This window comes from Eschscholzia californica, unplaced genomic scaffold (assembly GCF_041429995.1).
Source record: "Eschscholzia californica isolate CP2 unplaced genomic scaffold, dmEscCali1.0.p SCAF_4, whole genome shotgun sequence".
In the NCBI taxonomy this organism is placed as follows: Eukaryota; Viridiplantae; Streptophyta; class Magnoliopsida; order Ranunculales; family Papaveraceae; genus Eschscholzia; species Eschscholzia californica.
Genome location: NW_028238461.1, coordinates 6,430,460 through 6,449,065, shown reverse-complemented (window position 1 = coordinate 6,449,065; position 18,606 = coordinate 6,430,460). Strand labels below are relative to the sequence as shown.

The following is an 18,606-nucleotide window of genomic DNA, read 5'->3' as shown; positions in this document are numbered from 1 at the left end:
CCATGGTGGTTTGCTACAAAAAGACACCTCTTGCACTTAGCACTGAAACATGTCAGCACAATAAGGTGGGTGAAATTTTTTGTAGTACCAGACCCTATCCAAGCTTGCCGCTGTTGGTGGGTGAAAATAACCGCATCTAGAGATTTTTTTTTTTGAAATTGACTACGATGTATGATAGTCATAACAATGGCGTTTATACATCAAACATGTCAACACAATAAGGTGGGTGAAAATTTTTGTAGTACCAGACCGTATCCAAGCTTGCCGGTGTTGGTGGGTGAAAATAACCTCATCTAGAGATTTTTTTTTTGAAATTGACTACGATGTACGATAGTCATTACAATGACGTTTATACATCAAAGATGTGATAAGCACATTAATGTTAAATTTAACAAGAACATGCTTGAAACCCAACTAAACGACGGCCTAAACCCCAACTACATTATCTACCCTAATAATCCCAAATTCAATAACCCAAAGATTCCACCTCCTCTGGAGATCGAACCTGGGACCTCTAGAGACTTTTGGAGTATATGTCAACACCTTAACCACTTGGGCAACCAAGTGTTGACTCATCTAGAGATTTAGATACCATCCCAAAGGAAGCCGCCTATAACCATACTCAGTCGACTTGAATTGACCGAGTCTAGAGTGTGTCTTGAGGCCCAATAACGATTGTGGAGGCGCCTTTAAAACGTTTTTTTCATTGAGACGACGTAACGTATCAGATTTACGTGATCGGTATCCCTTCTTTTAGGTCTTTTATTTTCCCGCCAAAACATCACACCTTCCCGCCAAAAACACAACGAAGGTGAAAAAGGAGAAAAAGCGAGCAACCTAGTCATCTCTCTCTCTCTCTTGCCTGAGAAACCAGAAACGAAGACGGAAAAATGGATATCGGAGAAGTAGACGTAGCCGCTCACCGGCGAACATTCTTGGAATTCTTGGATCAAGATGTAAGCAAAAAAAACTCTCCTTCTCTCTCTTTCCATCTCCAGTTTCTTCTCTTAACAAAAAGTTCGATTTTGATGAATGAAACAGGTAGGAAAAGGGATTTATATGCAAGCTCTTAGCGAAATGATAGATCTTAAACGTCGTCGTCTCATCATCGATCTATCTGATCTTCATGATTTCAACACTGACCTAACTCGAAGGTTTGTTCTATTACTTCAACACTTTCTCTTTCTAACCTAGTCTTTCTCTCTCTAACCTATCATGTCCTTTTGGTCTTTCAGGCTTTTAACGAATCCAGGAGAGTATATGCAGGCGTTTTCTGAAGCACTTACTGAGAAAACTCGAAGTATTGATAATAAATACCTAAAAGAAGGGGAAAATGTTCTTGTTGGATTTGAAGGACCATTTGTTTCTCGAAGAGTTACTCCTAGAGATCTTCTATCTAGCTTTATTGGTTCCATGGTTTGTGTTGAAGGAATCGTCACTAAATGTAATTTCATCCTCTCCCCCCAATTACTTTCATTTACATCCTTTAATCTTCTTTATTTTTTTTAATGTGTTTGCATATTGTTGAGTTCTTCGGAAATTATAACTCCCCACGACTAGTTTATTGTCACCATTACAATATTTAGTTATAGCATTAGGAGAGTCCTTAGGGTTTAGTGCTGAAACCCTAACTATTGAGCAGTAAGTTTTTTTTTCATCTTGAATCCAGAAATGTACTCACTAAAGTAGCTTCTTGCTTTATACGTTATGTAGGACAGTAGGAGGATATTATAGTGTTGCGGTGATATCTCCAAAAAATATTTACACATCTTATTTATGAAAGACTTGTCGTATCAGTGTGTCTAATTCTCTTTCTTATTCATTGAAGGCTCCCTTGTAAGGCCAAAGGTCGTTAAAAGTGTTCATTTTTGCCCTTCAACTAGTCTGTTCACAACACGTGAATATCGAGATATAACATCCACTACAGGCCTTCCTACGGGATCGGTGTATCCTACACGGGTAATTTTATTTTGAATGTATTTTCTTCACCATTGGTCTAAAAAAGAACTGTTAGTAATCAGATTGGATTTACAGGATGACAACGGCAACCTATTGGTGACTGAGTATGGGCTGTGCAGATACAAAGACCATCAAACGTTGTCCATGCAAGAAGTTCCCGAAAATTCTGCACCTGGTCAACTTCCACGTACTGTGGATGTTATAGTAGAGGATGATCTGGTAGATGCATGTAAACCAGGGGATCGTGTAGCTATTGTAGGCATATATAAAGCTCTACCAGGGAGAAGCAGTGGGAGTGTGAATGGAGTTTTCAGGTTGGATACTCGGATCCACTTGGATGTTTTAGTTTTCCTCCTTTTCTTATATGTACTCATTAACTGTTTCATATTTTAATTCAAGTTTTGGGAATTTTCTAGGACTGTTCTCATAGCTAACAATGTTTCCCTGCTCAACAAAGAGGCAAATGCGCCAATCTATAGTCAGGATGACATCAAAAACATAAGAAAGATAGCCGAGAGAGATGATACATTTGAGTTACTTGGGAAGTCACTTGCCCCATCCATATATGGACATTCATGGATAAAGAAAGCAGTGATACTATTGATGCTTGGTGGAATGGAAAAGAACTTAAAGAATGGAACCCATTTAAGAGGGTGAGTGATAGATACTTCGTTTGTGTGTATTTGAATGCGTTACTGGTCAGGGATATTTTTCTCACTTATCCTTCTTTTGTTTATTTTAGTGACATAAACATGATGATGGTGGGTGATCCTTCTGTTGCCAAGTCTCAACTCCTGAGAGCCATCATGAATATTGCACCTCTGGCCATATCAACAACAGGCCGAGGCTCTTCTGGTGTGGGATTAACTGCAGCTGTCACTTCTGATCAAGAGACAGGTAATACATCCTCGGTCGCCCATTTTTCTTCTAATGCATCTGTTGGCTCTTCTTTCAGCTACTGCTTGGTGAAGAAACTAATTGGTCTTCTGTGAACAGGAGAAAGAAGATTAGAGGCTGGTGCCATGGTTCTTGCAGATCGAGGGGTTGTTTGTATTGATGAGTTTGACAAAATGAACGATCAAGATCGTGTAGCTATACACGAAGTAATGGAGCAGCAAACTGTAACCATTGCCAAAGCCGGTATTCATGCGTCACTAAATGCTCGGTGCAGTGTAGTGGCAGCTGCAAATCCTATATATGGGACTGTAAGTTATTATTTGCTAAATTATATCCATTTTGAATTCATATTTTTGGAATGCGTTCGTGTATGTTACCATTCAAGTTATACCTGATTGTGTACCTTTGCTGAATGACAGTATGATCGATCAATTACTCCAACAAAAAATATTGGCCTCCCGGACTCCTTACTTTCTCGTTTTGACTTGCTATTTATTGTGTTGGATCAAATGGACCCTGATATTGACCTTCAAATCTCAGAGCATGTCCTACGCATGCACCGGTACCGTTCAACCATAGATGGAGGTATGAGACAACTAACAAATATATTTGAATTTTGAAGAAGTTTAGGACTTAAAATCTATTCTACTATGCTCACTTGTGTGTACTGAACTTTCATAGGTGATGGAAGTTTGGGATATGGAAGAGAAGAGGATGCTGATGGAGGTTCATCAGTCTTTGTTAAGTACAATCGTATGCTCCATGGAAGAAAAGTTCCCCGCAAGCGTGAGACTCTCACGATCAAGTTTCTTAAAAAATATATTCATTATGCTAAGCACAGGATTCAGCCAGATTTGACAGATGAGGTGTTGATTTAAGTCTCTTTCAATAAGTTAATATGATGCAAAATGGTATCACCGACTATACTGTTCTAGACCAATCATGGGTTCATATGTTGTTTCCAATTGCTTTTCTGTTGCAGGCCTCTGATCAAATCGCAACTGCATATGCAGAACTTAGGAATGCTGGTTCAAATGCTATGGTTAGTGTTTTAAATTATTTGAGATTATAAGATCTCATAGTATGGTAATGGTCAGACTTTTCCCCCTCATAGATTTATCTAACATTAGCTTGTCTCTGTAGTCTGGTGGCGGAACACTCCCAATCACTGCTCGGACCTTAGAAACTATTATTCGTCTTTCAACAGCTCATGCCAAATTGAAGTTGAGCAAAAAGGTAAAATCTCTATTGAGCTTGATTAGGCACTATAGGTACTTGCATAATGGAATGTTATGTCTGTAATAGAGTGCACTTAAATAAGTTCTAGAATGTTAGCTATGAATTAGAAGTTTTGTTTTAAAGAGAAAGTGTATTGTGGAGTTTAGTCATATTTTGGAACATTGTGCTTATTAAATTGCTCATTTCTGTTGATGTAGGTTACAAAAACTGACGTTGAAGCTGCTCTGAAAGTTCTCAACTTTGCCATCTATCATAAAGAGTTGACAGACATGGATAATCGTGAACAAGAAAGGGAGAGAGAGTTGGAGAGGAAACAAAGAGCTGACCACGCTACTAGTAACAACCCTCGAGCTAGCCGTCGTGGCACTCCTGCAACTGCAGAGTGAGTGTTAAAGAACTTTTATTTATACTAATTCATTTAAGTAGAAACCTCTGTTATTTGAGTATTATTTTCCGATACTGTGGATATAGCAGCAAACTGGCAATTGACGAAACTTTACTTTGGTAACAATGAATAATAAGATTCGGTTTTATAATGGGGTAGGATGTAGAGTTCTAGATTTTGGTAAAAGTTGTTCTAATAAAAGTACACCGCCAAAATATCTACATTCATTTCATAAATAAAAACTTTGAGAATCACGTTTCTAGAGTCATCACAAAATTATCGCCGAATTTAAACCTTTGTTCTGTTTACTTATCCTGATTTATTTTCTTTCTTTTGGTTAGTGCAACATCAGATGCCATGGAAGTAGATGACCCTCCAACAGCTCAACCTGCTTCCACTATATCTCAAGACAGGTCTGTCTCCAAGCTTTACTTCATACACAATTTTCTACAAGCAAGTTGTGTTCAGTACTGCTCTTTTCTGACCCTTTTTTCCTTCTTATTGGGCACAGAGTTGAAGCATTTGGCTCCGTATTTGGCCAACATATGCGTGCAAACCACTTGGATCTCATATCAATTGCAGATATTGAAAAAGTTGTCAATGTTGGTGCATCTGTTCAATACACAAGGCCAGAGATAGTATCTCTGTTAGAGGTAAGATGATTGATCATGCTTAAATTATTCCAAGAATTTTAACCCGAAAGAACCAAATTTGGTAAAACAGTACTGAACACAATTATGAGATATAATATGCAATTTTTAGGATCTGGGGTTCTGATGTAAGTCAGGATTACAATACTTAGTTTTTATATTTTTATTTAGATATCTATCTATGTAAAGGAGTGGCAAAATCAAACTATTTATGAAATGAAGCTTATCTTTGGTTTTATAATTCACTTGTTTTTTCGCTTTCCACCAAAGGATGTACAATATTATGTCAGTTGCGTAATATAGAAAATACAATAATGAATTTTCTTTCATTTCCGATTTTTTTCTTTGCAGAAACTGCAAGAAGACAACCGATTGATGATAAACGGCGATATGGTGCATATGATTTGAGTCCTAGCTAGGAGATCATCATCCGCAATGATGTAGGTGTAGTGGTAATTTATTTTTATGTTCTCTCCTATTTGCCTTTTGTGTTTCTTTCTCCTATCCTTGGTTGATCCCAAGACTTTGAAAATGATAAGTATGTAGCTTCTACGTTCTATTTCTTTCATAAATGTGCGCAGTTCTCGACCTACCCCGTGCTGAATATCAGTGATTGTTGCATTTAACCTCGATCATCAAACCCATTGACTTGTTAAATTGCTGTGGACTTCCATTACAAAACTGAAGTCTGTTTTATATAACAAAAAAACTATTCATACAACCCAATTACAGCAACTATGATGAATGAATTCTCAAAGATGCAATAATGCTCAATAAGTTTTACGTGGACCTTCTCTTTATCTATCAAAACTGTTTCTGCCCCTTAATCTTATTGAAAACCCCTCTTTTTTTTTCTTCATTGCTCTGTTCTTAAGAATTGACATGAATTTTCAACTTTCAGGGAGTTCGAGAAATCTCACAAAAGCAGAAGAAACTTCCACTGGAGAAAAAACATATGTATCTACATTTTATGAAGATCAAGATCCTATTGTTGTGATGATAAAAAACTTGACTGGAGAAGAAATGATGTATCTTTTTCAGGATGGATGGTTTAGTTTGGAGCAACTGTTCTGAATTGTATAATTCTGAATTTTCTGTTGATTCTATTCTAGTTGAATGAATCACTTAAACTTCAATCTAAAAATTCGATTCTAGTTTACTTTTGGTAGAAATGAGAAGTTAAAAGTGATAAATGATATTTATAAGTTTGTCAAAAAGAAAATGCTTCTTGTTCCATACCATTTTGCTTTATTATACATATCTCATGTCAACGTAGTCGGCCCATCGACTGGTAATCAGTCGACAAGTAATCGGTCATGTCGGTTTTCAGTCTATGATCGACTCATTTCGGGTCCATTTAACATTTTTCTTCTTATTTTAATTAAAAAACCGAGTTTTGGCCAAAAAAAAAATTTAAATTAAATTGCAACGTGGTACAATTTGAACTTCTCATTGAGTGATCCGTTCTGGGGGCTGATGAGTAGTAAGAAAACAACAACTATACCTCAACCGTCCAAAAATGGCAGCAGCAGTAGCAACAACAAATCTCATCTTCTCAACTCACTCTCTCACTAAAATCAAATCATTCTCTCTACCCATTTCTAAATCCTTCTCTTCCACAATAATCAAAGCCACCACCACCACCAAGGTAAAAGGTTTCTTTCTTTCTTTCTTTACTAACCTGATATCATCTCATTTCTCTTTAATAGTAACATTAAGTTTTCTTCTTGTTTGCAGATGGAGATTACTGAGAGTAATTTACCGGAGGGTTCAAATTCTAGTGAAAGAAAGAAAGTTTTTGTAGCTGGAGCTACAGGAAGTACTGGTAAAAGAATTGTTGAGCAACTTTTAGCTAAGGGTTTTGCAGTTAAAGCTGGAGTTCGTGATATTGACAAAGCTAAAACTAGTTTTAAAGAAAACCCATTTCTTGAAATTGTGAGTTTTTTTCAATTGTTTACTGGTTTTGGAAATGTGGGTATCTTTTTTTTGGAGTGATTTTTTGATTTGGGGTCACCTTATTTAATTAACAGGTGAAGGCTGATGTGACTGAGGGTTCAAGTAAGCTAGCAGAAGCCATTGGTGATGATGCTGAAGCTGTTATTTGTGCTACTGGGTTTCGACCTTCTTGGGATATATTTACTCCATGGAAGGTTACTAGTTTTTCTACCTACATTTTATTTAATAAGCTTACTATAGAATTTTGCAATTTCTTACTAAAAATTGGAGCAAAAGGGAAAAAAAATCAAGAACCAAAAGAGATTGGAAACATCAGTTTATGTGTCTAGTTATTTCATTATAACAAGTTCTTATTACGTATAATCTTAGTGCGAGAGTAGTTCCACATGGGAGAAGGGTGATCTAGCAACCAACAATATAACGTCTATCTAGGTTCTCTCCCCTCATTGGAAAATGGTTTTGAGTTGGATGACCACAAACTTAACATGGTAGGCGCAAACAAAGCCACCCGTGAGGGGGCGTGTGAGAATAGTCCCACATGGGAGAAGGGCGCTCTACCACGTTGTTGTAGTTCTTGAGATATAAGTAGGAATATGTTTTTGTGTTTCACCAAGGGAGAGAGGAATGCTGAACTAAATTACTTAGTTTGATAAATCAAGACCAAGTGCATTTTGGGTAGTGTCATAACTTGTGATGTTTTTTTTTTCTCTAATGGGTAATTTCATAACTGCATACCCGTAAGATAAAAGCACATGACAATGGATAATGTGACAGTGGGAATCTATAGTTCAGATCATGGGATCTAACATGATAAGAAATACAAAGAACAATTTTGCAATTTTAGTATAGAGAAATAGTCCCACATGGACGAAGGTTAATCTTTGAACCAAGTACGTTAATGCCAAGGGGCAAATGACTCGAGAACAGGTTTAAGTTCGAAAACATCAAATTTATGTTTAGTTCTCAACAACGGGATATTTTCACATTTGCCTATTCTGGGTTGTTATTGAGATTATGTATCCAATTTTATCTTTTTCTACTGAAACTCCAATAAGTCACTTATTGTTTGTTCAAAAGTTCGTCGCTTCTTAGTTTTTCTTTTTGATATGGGCTCCAAGAGTCATCACATTCAATATATTCCTGTCATAAACAATTGTTCGAACTTCTTACCGTTCTAGAAAAGCAATTAAGTTTTTATTTGTTGCTTGTGCTGGTTTATAATCTCTGAAAGATCTAGCATATAAATGAAAAACTTTCGATCACTCAAAACATTCAATTTGTTAACTATCGTAGTGTTTGTCTTTTTCTAAGTTAGAACCCGTATCTTATACGAGACCTTAATCGACTTCGCTACTGACTTCCACTACTTGTAAAAAAAAATGAACACCGCCTAAGATTTCAATCTTCTCGCTCCGTTCATGTTTAGCCTCCGCTACTGACTTTTACTAACCAATGAACTGTGGTTTTGTGTATTACAGGTTGATAACTTTGGCACTGTAAACCTTGTCGATGCTTGCCAAAAAAACAATGTGAACAGGTTCATACTTATAAGTTCCATTTTAGTGAATGGTGCTGCAATGGGTCAAATCTTAAATCCAGCTTACATATTTCTGAATGTATTTGGACTTACACTGGTAGCGAAATTACAAGCAGAGAATTATATCAGAAAATCCGGTATAAACTACACAATCGTAAGACCTGGTGGACTGAAAAATGATCCTCCAAGTGGAAACATAATCATGGAACCAGAGGTAACTTTTCTGTCAAGTTTATTTCTTTATAGTATTACAAATTTAGATTAGTGCTTGAAGTACGGCTTTATAACGAAGATAATGGTACCATTCATCCACCGTTACCATTTATCTAGGTATATGCAAATTTCGGTTTTTGCAACATGGCTGTTATAATCGTTATAGCGGAAGTTTTACCATTTTTAACTCTCAATATGTATTTCATGTCCTGATTGTCTTTTGCCCATGCAGTTATATTTTTAGGGTAAACTTCAGGACTGTTATAACGACATGTTTTACTCTTTTCGTGGGCTAGATTTTCGTTAATTAATCATTTTTAAAAGTACCCATTTTTAACCAAAAACTGTTGTAATAGTTGTTTTACGTTATAACTGTAACATTTCTGTGATACGATTATTGAAACATATATCGGTCTGTGCAGGATACACTTTCGGGAGGGTCTATATCTAGAGATCAGGTTGCAGAAGTAGCTGTAGAGGCATTGATCCATCCTGAATCTTCTTACAAGGTCGTCGAGATAGTTGCTCGCTCTGATGCTCCAAATTGCTCATTCGAAGATCTTTTTGGTTCTATAAAGCAACGTTGAGTTCGAGAATCACCTATATCACTCACTATATGTGCCTTGATATGGTAAATGATGAATTTCAAGCTTATTCTTTCTCCGTTTCATTCGTCATCTGCACATTAAACAGCAACAGTTAGGGTGGTTGGACATTGACTATACGTTCATATCATAATAACCTTTAGTTGAACATTGTTTGTTGTTCTTTCTATTCTTTTTTTTTTTTTTTTTTTTTTTTGGAAGTCGACTACGATCAACGTATGTCGTTACATCTGGCATTGATACATCAAAGATGTGATACGCTCAATAACTGCCCACTCAAACTGAAACAAGACCGGGCCTATAGCCCAACAAGATAATGAAAATGTGCATCTCTGCTATGCGAAGACAAGTTCAGAATACATAATAAAACGTTTGAAGTTAAACTCCCTGGGACTATAACAGCAGAAGGAAATTCTGAATCCATAAATAAGCACGGGTTTAGTATCGTGTCTTCTCTTGGCCATTGGTAAAAAAAAAAAAAAAAATTGAAGCAAGAAAAATATATCGACTCTGCTGGGGATCGAACCCAGAATCTCTGGTTTCGTAGACCAGCGCCTTATCCATTGGGCCACAGAGTCGTTGATTTGTTTACTATTCCCTCGTAAATTTACTTTACCGGTCACTTCGTAGGAATTCAGAATTTTTTATTTTATATTGAGAATTGAGGTGGAGTTTTTTTTTTTTTTTTTTTTTGTTGAACTAGGTGGAGTTGATTTACTGAAGTTAAAAGATCCTTCCTATAGGTTACACATTGTATGAGATAAGTAATTTTGGGTCAGATAAACAGTGACACTGGTCTGGACCCAAAACAGCCATTTAGTGACAAACTAAGGGTTAAACAAAATTAACCTTTTTTTTCAAACGACAATGCTCATGACCGTCCCAAAAGACACGCGTACGCTTAAATGCTCTAAGGAGGAAGATGAAGAAAAAGAAAAGATCAAAATGTGACAGAAGTATGAAGACAAAAATGAAGGAACAAGGCGAAATGGGAGAGATATGAAGATGTAGAAGAAAAAGGAAGAAGATAAAAGGCCCTAATTATATATTACTTTTTCTTTGTTGAAATTAATTATATATATTACTTAATATACATATTTACCGTTTCTCTCCGTCACACTTCTCACACTACTTTCACTCTCATATACTCATTTTCATATACATATACTATGGTTAAACTCTCCGTCACACTACTCGCACTATTTTCACTCTCATACATTCATTTCATATACATATATGGTTAAACTTTTTTTTATTCTAGGCCATCTAAAATAACTGTTCTAACGTTCTCGGTCATCGGTAAGACGTCCGCTGACGTCATTTGAGTTAACCGGAAAGTCATTCTAGTTCATATATAACTTCGATCGTAGACAAAAAAAACTAGCTACATCTATTTTTAACACTTGGTAGAGTTTCTTTTTTTGGCATTCCTAAGCCGGTTACTTGGTAGAGTACACAATCTTACAGTGTTTAAAATCTAAAGCATTGTTGAGTCAATGCGCCTTTTACAACTGCATTTTAGTTGAAAGAAAATTCGACTCAAGTTGGCATTTATAGTTGGATTTTATTTTCGCTTGTAGATGCTTTTATAGTTGGATTATATTTTCGCTTGTAGATGATGCATTCGCACTTTAAGAATAACATATTTTCGTCTGCAAATGGGACAGTACCGCCAAAATTACAAAAATTAATTGGAAAAACTGAGCGTCCTATGGAAGAAATTAACAAGTTCAAAAATAGTGAGAAGCTCAAAAATATTGTGTACAAGGTGTAGGTCACAAAATATTCAGTCACGAGTTACAGATTCCATGGTAATGTCAAGTTGTGGAACGGCAAGTTCAATGCATTCACAAGTTACAGATTTGTGAAAAGAAATCTGCTCATTTGAGATATTCAAGAGAATAATATAAACCATATAGCAATACTCTAGTTCATAATTATCTAACATAAGCTTAAAACAAAACCTTCTTAATTCCAAAGTACTCCAAAATTGTATCAAAAACTAAATAAAATGTACCAACCAACAAAAACAGATAAGATTTCTTCTTCTTAGAACCCACAAAATGATCAAACTAAAGAACTTGACAAATAAGCGACAAACCTCACTTGAACAAGTTGGGCCTAGTTGCCTTGTATGTGGTCTTCAACTTCCTGGATGGTGGCCTAACCTTCTTGAAAACCAATGGGAACTTGATATCCTTCTTGTGGAATTGCTTAGTGCTCTCTCTCTTGCAGAGTTTGGCAGGGATGGTTGCTGTCTTGATGATTTGGATGCACGGAGACCTGACCCTATGACGGGATGCCATCTCGGTGTACATCTGTTCTACACCGCCGTTGAGAGTAGTGTCACGGTATTCCTTGTACATGTTGTGGTATCCTGTTCGGCTTTGGTATCGTAGCCAGATACCGTAGTTCTTGATCTTAGTTGGGCTCTTCTCAAAAATCTGCACGAGGAAAGAGAATAAGAACACCCAAACACTAACTGAGACAATAGAAGTATTTAACAGATAAGACACCCAGACATAATTTAGGGTTTAGAACACTATTATCAGTGTGATAATCCAGATAGAATAGCTAGTACTTGACTAAACATTCAAGGGGCGCTACTTCTAACCCAAACAGCTAACCATCTCAACATTTAAGAATAAACACTTTGACCGTCTTCAGAGTAACACATAGGACATAACAACCTTAGTACTCGTCAAAGATCAAGACTGAAGCATTACTTTTTCCACATTGGTAAACTAAACTTGAAAACCAATATAAGAAATACTTTAAAAGCATTAAACAGAACTACGAGAAGATAACAGACAGGCAAGCAAATATCAAAACAAGAAATGTTAGTTTGCTAAGAAGCCAGTAACGTGAGAGTAAAGATGAAGCAGAGTGTTCGGCCAACAAGCTGAATTCACATAATATAGGGTGGAGATATTAAACTTAACCAAGAGAAAATCTAACATCCCCAAAGTGGCAAAGGGCATTACATCTATAAACTACACATAAGAATTTCAGTATTCTTTTCTATCAAGGAAATGAATCTTAGGACTGGTTATATAACCCACAAGGGAAACCTAAGACATACCCATTGTCATGGAGCTCAAGCTAATTTCAATGGTGGAAATCACAACAACAATTCAGAAGATAATCATAACTCATAAGCAGCTAAAGAGATGCAACACATACAGAGAAACCCATGAGAGAAAACTAATCCTAAAATATTTTAAATCAAGTCTAGGGCATGAAGAAAGGTCACATTCTGCAACACACTAGTCAAGTCTAATAACAAATCCCTAAAATCTGAAATCAACAAGCTTCTTATATCTAAATCCTAATACACAAAGCAAAGCAATCCAACAACTACTAGGCGAACTATTAACTTTCAAGAACAATTAGATCTAATCTGTAAAAGAGAAAAAAAAAAAGTAAGATTTTTTATACCTCGTTGATAGCCAAGACTTGTCCATTACTCTTCTTGACCTTCTTGAGCTTCCTCAAAAAGTACCTGATATCATATCAAAACATCATCACCATGAAAACAAACTCGCCAAAAATCAAAAACAAAAATTTAGGGTTTTCATAACATATTAGGGTTATTTTACTCACCAGAACTTCGATTTGGCGCGAACCTCGTTTGTGGCCCATAGTTTCATCCTGTAAATCTTAGGATGTTCATCTGATTCTGTAGGAAGTGCTCTTCCAACAACCTGATACTGATGAAACTGCATCCAGGAAAAATCAATAGAAAGGGAGAAAATGAAACAAACAATCAGTACAAATCGAAGAGACTAATATGCAAGATCAATAAACGGAATACAAATTTCTGAACGATAGATATGAGAGGTATTAGAAGAAGAGGAAGAAGAAGATCACTTACCCTGAAAGTCACCATTGTTGCGACTACCTTCCTAAACCCTAGCTGCTACTTCTTTCTCCTCGACAGTGGTGGCTTTCAAATGAGTCTCTAAATGAAGGAGAATATTAGATATATATTGGGCTCAAAACCCTAATTTAATTATTTGGTGTAACCGGTTTTAGAATATGATTTAGCATACGTAGTATATAATCCGTTGATTTGTTGTCATTGAATATCGGCTCTAGATTCTAAACCCCGTGGGGTGCTACTATATATACCACTTTACTCGGATAGTTGGAGAGTTGACCTACAAATTACAAAACTGGCTCAAGGCCTGCTTGTTAGGCAGTAAAGTCAGTTGGATCCATTTTCCAGCTATTTGGCAAGTCTAAAAACCTTGGGAAATCGATTCTCGCGGTAAAAGGAGGTGGAAAAAACATTTCATAATCTTTCTCCGGTTAGAAAACAAATTTGTCACCCTCCCGTAGTCACGTTCTCTCTTCGTCCATCATCATAGAGTGTGTTCCATTGGAGAATGTTTTTTTTATTACAGAATCTAAATATCCCAAGTGGCGGTCTAACTTTTAGAGATTGAGTGTTCCATTAGAAATGCTTAACTTTACCCATGTAGAAAGCGTCTCTTGGCAAATCAAACTATAGTTCAACATTTATCGTTTTAAAAGTTGGCTATTCTGAAAACTTTCGATTAAGAAGGAATAGACAAATTTCAACAAAAAAAAAAGAAGGAATAGACAAGGGTTTGGTGCCAACACCCCTTGGTTGGAGTGGTAAGAGGTTTCAAATGTTGAAATATATATATAAACTGACGACATATTCTCGGACCAAATCTCAGCCTGTTCGCTTTTGTCTAACTTGTAACATCCCACTCGCGTGAATGGTTGGTTCTGATTGATTCTGGGTCAATTGATTAGAAAGACCCCAATTTAGATGATTGGGATTTAGACTATAAGAAATAAAACAAACACCACGTAAGAAACATCGCTACAATTATAACAAAATATAGGACATCCACACGACAAAGAAAGAGATATCTTCCACATAAACAAAGTTTTTGGTGAAAACAAATAGACAGCAAAGAAGTCATAATATATTACAGTTTCAAAGAGAAATATGTACTGTTTTAATGTAAATCCACATAATGACAATATTCTTTCTTTGTTGGAGCTATCGACCCTTGAGGTGATCACCATGAATGAGTTCCCGTTGTTACACCAAGAGGGATAGTAATTGCAGCAATAATAGCCTGTCCATCAGCAAATAAATACATTCGATAAAACAAATATAATATAATATGTAGCATGACTCTATATGTCTCCAACACCGATACGAGGTCACTGATATTGCAACCGAGGAAGTCCCAATGTTGGGGTACATTAACGTGTATCCTTATTATTAGTTCTTATAACTAGGATCAACGATTGCTACTGTATAGGTTAACAATGTTAACCCACAGTAGCATTTGCAGTATAAATAGATCAAAGGGTAGTCGAAATGATTGAGTGATTTCAAAATGTTGGTGCTTGGCAACAATAGATTTCTTGGCTACTCTATTTTAATGTAATTATGAGAATATGAAAAATGAAATTATAAAATAAAATATAAGAAGCTAAAACATACAACAAAATGAAACAAGATTAAGAGCTCATCAAAATTTCAATTAAATGCCGGTGAAAGAATAATTAGAATAGTGAATAGGAAAACTTACGGCAATGGTGCACGCAACATATCCTGCCTTCTCTCTGTGATCTACTCGAGAACACATTAGAATGATAGCTCCAGCATACCATGGAACAGCAACCACAAAGAACCCAAGTATGAACCTTCAAAAAGAACCAAAAGAGTCGGTAAGAAGAGAGAGATTACAGAAACAGATTCAGAAAGTTCATCGCATCCATAGCCCGGTTAGGCAAATCCATGACATAATTAAACCCTGAAAATGGTGAAGAATATAGGATCCTTTTGATATCACCTTTTCGTTTGTGTTTGCATTTTGGTTAAAAGAATATGTTTAATTGCAATTTAAAAATGTACCGTTTGGCACTTATCTCATTGTACTCAGGGAGTACACGTACTCTATAACTAAGCTTCTTAGCATTTGAAATTTGAATCATACCATGAATATCGTGAATGATCTTTATGCTATGTAGACAGAATAATTTAATGTTAACAAAATCAGATAAGAAATTTTAGCAAGCTGATGCTCATCTGACCTTTCCTACTACTCAAACTTCACATTTTGTTCGCCAATTCTTGACATCGCTAGATGGTCTCTGGAAAATTTCCATCTCCAGTGTCTAGTGGGAATCCCATACCATGAATATATAAATCTCTAGACACCTAACATTTAATTTCAAATTGAAGGTGTTCTTAATCCTTAAAATTGTAGAGTAAGATCAGACTCTTAACATGTCTAACACACTTGACATTTGTTAGAGCGCAATATCTTCTTCTTCTTTTTTTAACTCAGAGCGCAAGATCTTCACTTGCAACAACCAAGTACAAACCCATACACTTGCTCATTCTTTCCGACAAAGCTAAACAAATTTCCGTACCACAAAGAAAATTTTACTAGGAACAAAGGAAAAGACATTCATACCACCTTACATGGACAATGTCATGATTTTTTTCTATGTGGGGTCCCATTGTTGCGTTTGTTGTTCATGTCCTAGTCTTCATGCATTTTTGCAGTTTCTTTAATTACCATATAACGTCCTTGTGTTGAGGTCATGGTGGTGTCCGTCTAGGGAGATGAAATGATTCATAGGTGGTTCAAATTTTCTTAAATATAAATTCAATCAAGTCTGAATAGCCGGTTAAGAGTAAGCCTTTTTATGCCTTATAACTTAAGAATCGTAATTTTGATAACATAAAAATAGAATTCGTATGCAATACACTAAAACAAAATAAAAAAACGCGTGTAGTTGTGTTCACGGCAATACTTTTGTGGAAGGGGAAAAAAAAAGAGGGTTCGAAATGTTGATTGGAAACTTACAAAAACCAGCCGAAACCAATACCACAGCAAGGAAGACGGGGCTCTCTTACATATGCTACTTCAACAACTGTAACTTGATCACCATAACAAAAAAAACATACAGTATATATTAACATAGATAACCAATAAAGACATCAATTTTACCTTTTTTTACATAAGATAAACAGAAAATTAACAATCTTCTTTCAAATTCAAAGTAAGAAATGCCAATTGTTTTGAAATTCATATTTAAATTAACATAAAGAATCATATAAATCTACATCAAGAAGATTTTTTCGACCTCGATGATACCTCTAAGTAACCAAGAATGCTTGAATAATAGGAACCCAATCTTTAAATTAAAAAATCGTTTCAAGGGAAAACCCCTAATTTAGATCAAAACATCACATATACCCAGATTTCTAATTGAGATCATCAATATCTAAAAGAAAAAATGAATTCAATCTCAAGAGCTAAAACACCTAAAAAAAAAAATAGATTATTCCATTATTATATATAGATCAAACATATCAAGTAATCATAATAACAGAAATTAAGATTATTGAGCAAAATCAGGACAAGGGATCATAATTTATGAAGGGAATGAAAAAGTTTAGGGTTTTAGTTAGTGGAGTACCTGGAAGACCTTGGTAGCCATGAGAGTAATAAGAAGGTGGTGTTGGGACGGAACCAGGAAATCCAGGGGGTGGAGTTGGTTGAGGGAAACCGATAGATGTGTGAGGAGGAGGAGGAGGAACTGGAACGCCATGAAAAGTTCCGTACTGTGTTGTTTCTTCTTCCCCTTTGCCCATCCTTTCTTCTTTGTTAAGTTACAAAAAAATTGAGGTTGGGGATGGGGAACTTATTATTACGATTATGACTCTCTCCCTCTCTCTCTATTTCTCTCTATATAATTGACATCTTCTGCAATGACGTTGTTCATAGACGAGTTGCACATGCTGACATGAGAGGAACATGACACCCGAAGTATGACTCTCTCTCTCTATTTCATCCCTATTTTATAATCAGTAGTCATTTTGGCCCCCAAAGCTTTTCCAAAGGTGGGTGACTTAAAGGGTGGGAAACTAAAAATGTTTTTCCAAACACACACACCCTTCTACATTGCCAATATAGTTTGGTCGGTCGGCCAAACTCGTTGTAGTTCCTCATATCCCCCCCCCCCCCCCTCCCTTTCTCTCTCTCATTCGGTCATTCCCTCTCTTATCTTTCTCTACCCTTTATTATGAGGGGTCGAAATCGCGGGTCAAGAAGTCAGCGAGTCGTTGATCGGAAGTCAGACTGTCACCTGTAAATATTTTTACGGACACCGACGACGTCTTTGGGCTTAACCTGTAACAAGAGACAAAAACACACGTGACCGTAAAATCCTTGGGACACCGAGACAGTTCCAACCTAAGGGGATCCGACGGTCAAGTCAGTAAACTTAACAAGTATTGAAATACGAATAATAATCCAGAGATATAGCTTTGGAATTGTGAATGTTATTCTCTACTGAAGTAATCTCTGGGAGAGAGAAGGATAGATCACCCTCCTTTGACGGGTGATCGTTAGGAGAGAGTAAGATAAGTCGCCCTTCTTGTGATGAGTGGTCATCAGGAGAGAGAAAGATATGCCGCCCTTCCCGTGATGAGTTGTCGTTAGGGGAGAGAAAGATAAGTCGCCCTTCCGTGATGAGTGGTCGTCAAGAGCGAGAAATATATGTCCCTCTTGATCGAATAACAAAAGTCGTAGGTGTTCAATGGATGATGGATTGATCGACCACAGAGAGAAATAAGACGATAGTAGTAGTAAAAGTGTCGTAGACAACTAGTTGATCCTTCTGTATCAGAGAGAAATTAGTGGGTTGTGTTGTATATGATCCAATATTTGGATGTCGAGTGTTTTAGTCGATAACCAAATGATCTGTATCATCCTTGGTTCAGTCTAGGGGTGGGAATCGGGCGGGTATGGGCGCCCACGGGTAAAAACACTTCGGGCTCGGGCGGATCGGGTAGATCTTCTCTTTGGCTATTAGGGTAGTCGGGTAGATCGGGCGGGTAATTTTTAATTTTCCTCTGCCCAAAGCCCGCCCACACCCACTAAAGGAGTCGGGTTGTCGGGCAACGGGCGGCTCGGGTATCGGGCATAGTTCTTCATCCAAGTTTAAATCATTTTTTATTTGTTTGTTTAGAGAATCAATTCATTTCTTCTTTGATATTTCAGTTGATTGTTAAAGTTATATATATATATATATATATATATATATATATATATATATATATATATATGTATATGCTTGTATTTGGTCTAGATATTGTTT

At 36.4% G+C, this 18,606-nt stretch overlaps 4 protein-coding genes and 1 non-coding gene across 8 annotated transcripts; 2 read left to right on the top strand and 3 right to left on the bottom strand.

Annotated features, from left to right (window-relative positions):
• Nucleotides 1-747: 747 nt before the first annotated feature.
• On the top strand, nt 748-6,289 carry MCM3 (Minichromosome maintenance (MCM2/3/5) family protein). 2 transcript variants are annotated; one of them, XM_086672912.1, is made up of 17 exons: nt 748-956; nt 1,042-1,154; nt 1,236-1,444; nt 1,829-1,959; nt 2,035-2,273; nt 2,376-2,612; nt 2,702-2,856; nt 2,956-3,164; nt 3,276-3,441; nt 3,538-3,722; nt 3,839-3,898; nt 4,000-4,092; nt 4,293-4,477; nt 4,822-4,893; nt 4,992-5,133; nt 5,482-5,570; nt 6,032-6,289. In XM_086672912.1, the coding sequence occupies exons 1-16, from the start codon at nt 891-893 to the stop codon at nt 5,536-5,538; spliced, it is 2,319 nt and encodes a 772-aa protein (XP_086529038.1). In that variant the 5' UTR covers nt 748-890; the 3' UTR covers nt 5,539-5,570; nt 6,032-6,289. The 2 variants fall into 2 exon arrangements, with proteins under 2 accessions (XP_086529038.1, XP_086529039.1); XM_086672913.1 differs by having other exon boundaries at nt 756-956; nt 5,482-5,582.
• Nucleotides 6,290-6,360: 71 nt separating this feature from the next.
• On the top strand, nt 6,361-9,591 carry LOC147542057 (NAD(P)-binding Rossmann-fold superfamily protein). Of its 2 annotated transcripts, none has more exons than XM_086672914.1 (5): nt 6,361-6,778; nt 6,868-7,065; nt 7,161-7,280; nt 8,565-8,837; nt 9,259-9,591. In XM_086672914.1, the coding sequence occupies exons 1-5, from the start codon at nt 6,650-6,652 to the stop codon at nt 9,421-9,423; spliced, it is 885 nt and encodes a 294-aa protein (XP_086529040.1). In that variant the 5' UTR covers nt 6,361-6,649; the 3' UTR covers nt 9,424-9,591. The 2 variants fall into 2 exon arrangements, with proteins under 2 accessions (XP_086529040.1, XP_086529041.1); XM_086672915.1 differs by having other exon boundaries at nt 6,589-6,773; nt 6,866-7,065.
• A 355-nt stretch (nt 9,592-9,946) lies between these two features.
• TRNAR-ACG (transfer RNA arginine (anticodon ACG)) lies at nt 9,947-10,019 on the bottom strand. The gene has a single exon. It is a non-coding gene; the product is annotated as a tRNA-Arg (tRNA).
• Nucleotides 10,020-11,302: 1,283 nt separating this feature from the next.
• On the bottom strand, nt 11,303-13,367 carry LOC147542055 (large ribosomal subunit protein eL20). Its single transcript, XM_086637847.1, has 4 exons — nt 13,316-13,367; nt 13,045-13,160; nt 12,880-12,943; nt 11,303-11,885 (listed from the first exon to the last, which is right to left on the bottom strand). Exons 1-4 carry the CDS (start codon nt 13,328-13,330, stop codon nt 11,544-11,546), a joined length of 537 nt encoding a protein of 178 aa, XP_086493973.1. The 5' UTR covers nt 13,331-13,367; the 3' UTR covers nt 11,303-11,543.
• A 917-nt stretch (nt 13,368-14,284) lies between these two features.
• On the bottom strand, nt 14,285-17,280 carry LOC147542054 (large ribosomal subunit protein eL20z-like). Of its 2 annotated transcripts, none has more exons than XM_086637848.1 (4): nt 16,924-17,280; nt 16,308-16,380; nt 15,021-15,135; nt 14,285-14,558 (listed from the first exon to the last, which is right to left on the bottom strand). In XM_086637848.1, exons 1-4 carry the CDS (start codon nt 17,096-17,098, stop codon nt 14,499-14,501), a joined length of 423 nt encoding a protein of 140 aa, XP_086493974.1. In that variant the 5' UTR covers nt 17,099-17,280; the 3' UTR covers nt 14,285-14,498. The 2 variants fall into 2 exon arrangements, with proteins under 2 accessions (XP_086493974.1, XP_086493975.1); XM_086637849.1 differs by having other exon boundaries at nt 16,308-16,374; nt 16,924-17,227.
• Nucleotides 17,281-18,606: the final 1,326 nt, after the last annotated feature.

Coding starts and splice junctions, on each gene's coding strand:
- MCM3 (XM_086672912.1), top strand. CDS start 891: ATGGATATCGGAGAAGTAGACGTAGCCGCTCACCGGCGAACATTCTTG. Junction 1,155..1,235: donor AACACTGACCTAACTCGAAG/GTTTGTTCTATT, acceptor TTGGTCTTTCAG/GCTTTTAACGAATCCAGGAG. Junction 2,613..2,701: donor AATGGAACCCATTTAAGAGG/GTGAGTGATAGA, acceptor TGTTTATTTTAG/TGACATAAACATGATGATGG.
- LOC147542057 (XM_086672914.1), top strand. CDS start 6,650: ATGGCAGCAGCAGTAGCAACAACAAATCTCATCTTCTCAACTCACTCT. Junction 6,779..6,867: donor AAGCCACCACCACCACCAAG/GTAAAAGGTTTC, acceptor TCTTGTTTGCAG/ATGGAGATTACTGAGAGTAA. Junction 8,838..9,258: donor ACATAATCATGGAACCAGAG/GTAACTTTTCTG, acceptor CGGTCTGTGCAG/GATACACTTTCGGGAGGGTC.
- LOC147542055 (XM_086637847.1), bottom strand. Junction 12,944..13,044: donor CGCGCCAAATCGAAGTTCTG/GTGAGTAAAATA, acceptor ATATGATATCAG/GTACTTTTTGAGGAAGCTCA. Junction 11,886..12,879: donor AAGTCTTGGCTATCAACGAG/GTATAAAAAATC, acceptor TTCCTCGTGCAG/ATTTTTGAGAAGAGCCCAAC.
- LOC147542054 (XM_086637848.1), bottom strand. CDS start 17,098: ATGGGCAAAGGGGAAGAAGAAACAACACAGTACGGAACTTTTCATGGC. Junction 16,381..16,923: donor TGGCTACCAAGGTCTTCCAG/GTACTCCACTAA, acceptor ATGGTGATCAAG/TTACAGTTGTTGAAGTAGCA. Junction 14,559..15,020: donor ATGTTGCGTGCACCATTGCC/GTAAGTTTTCCT, acceptor GCTGATGGACAG/GCTATTATTGCTGCAATTAC.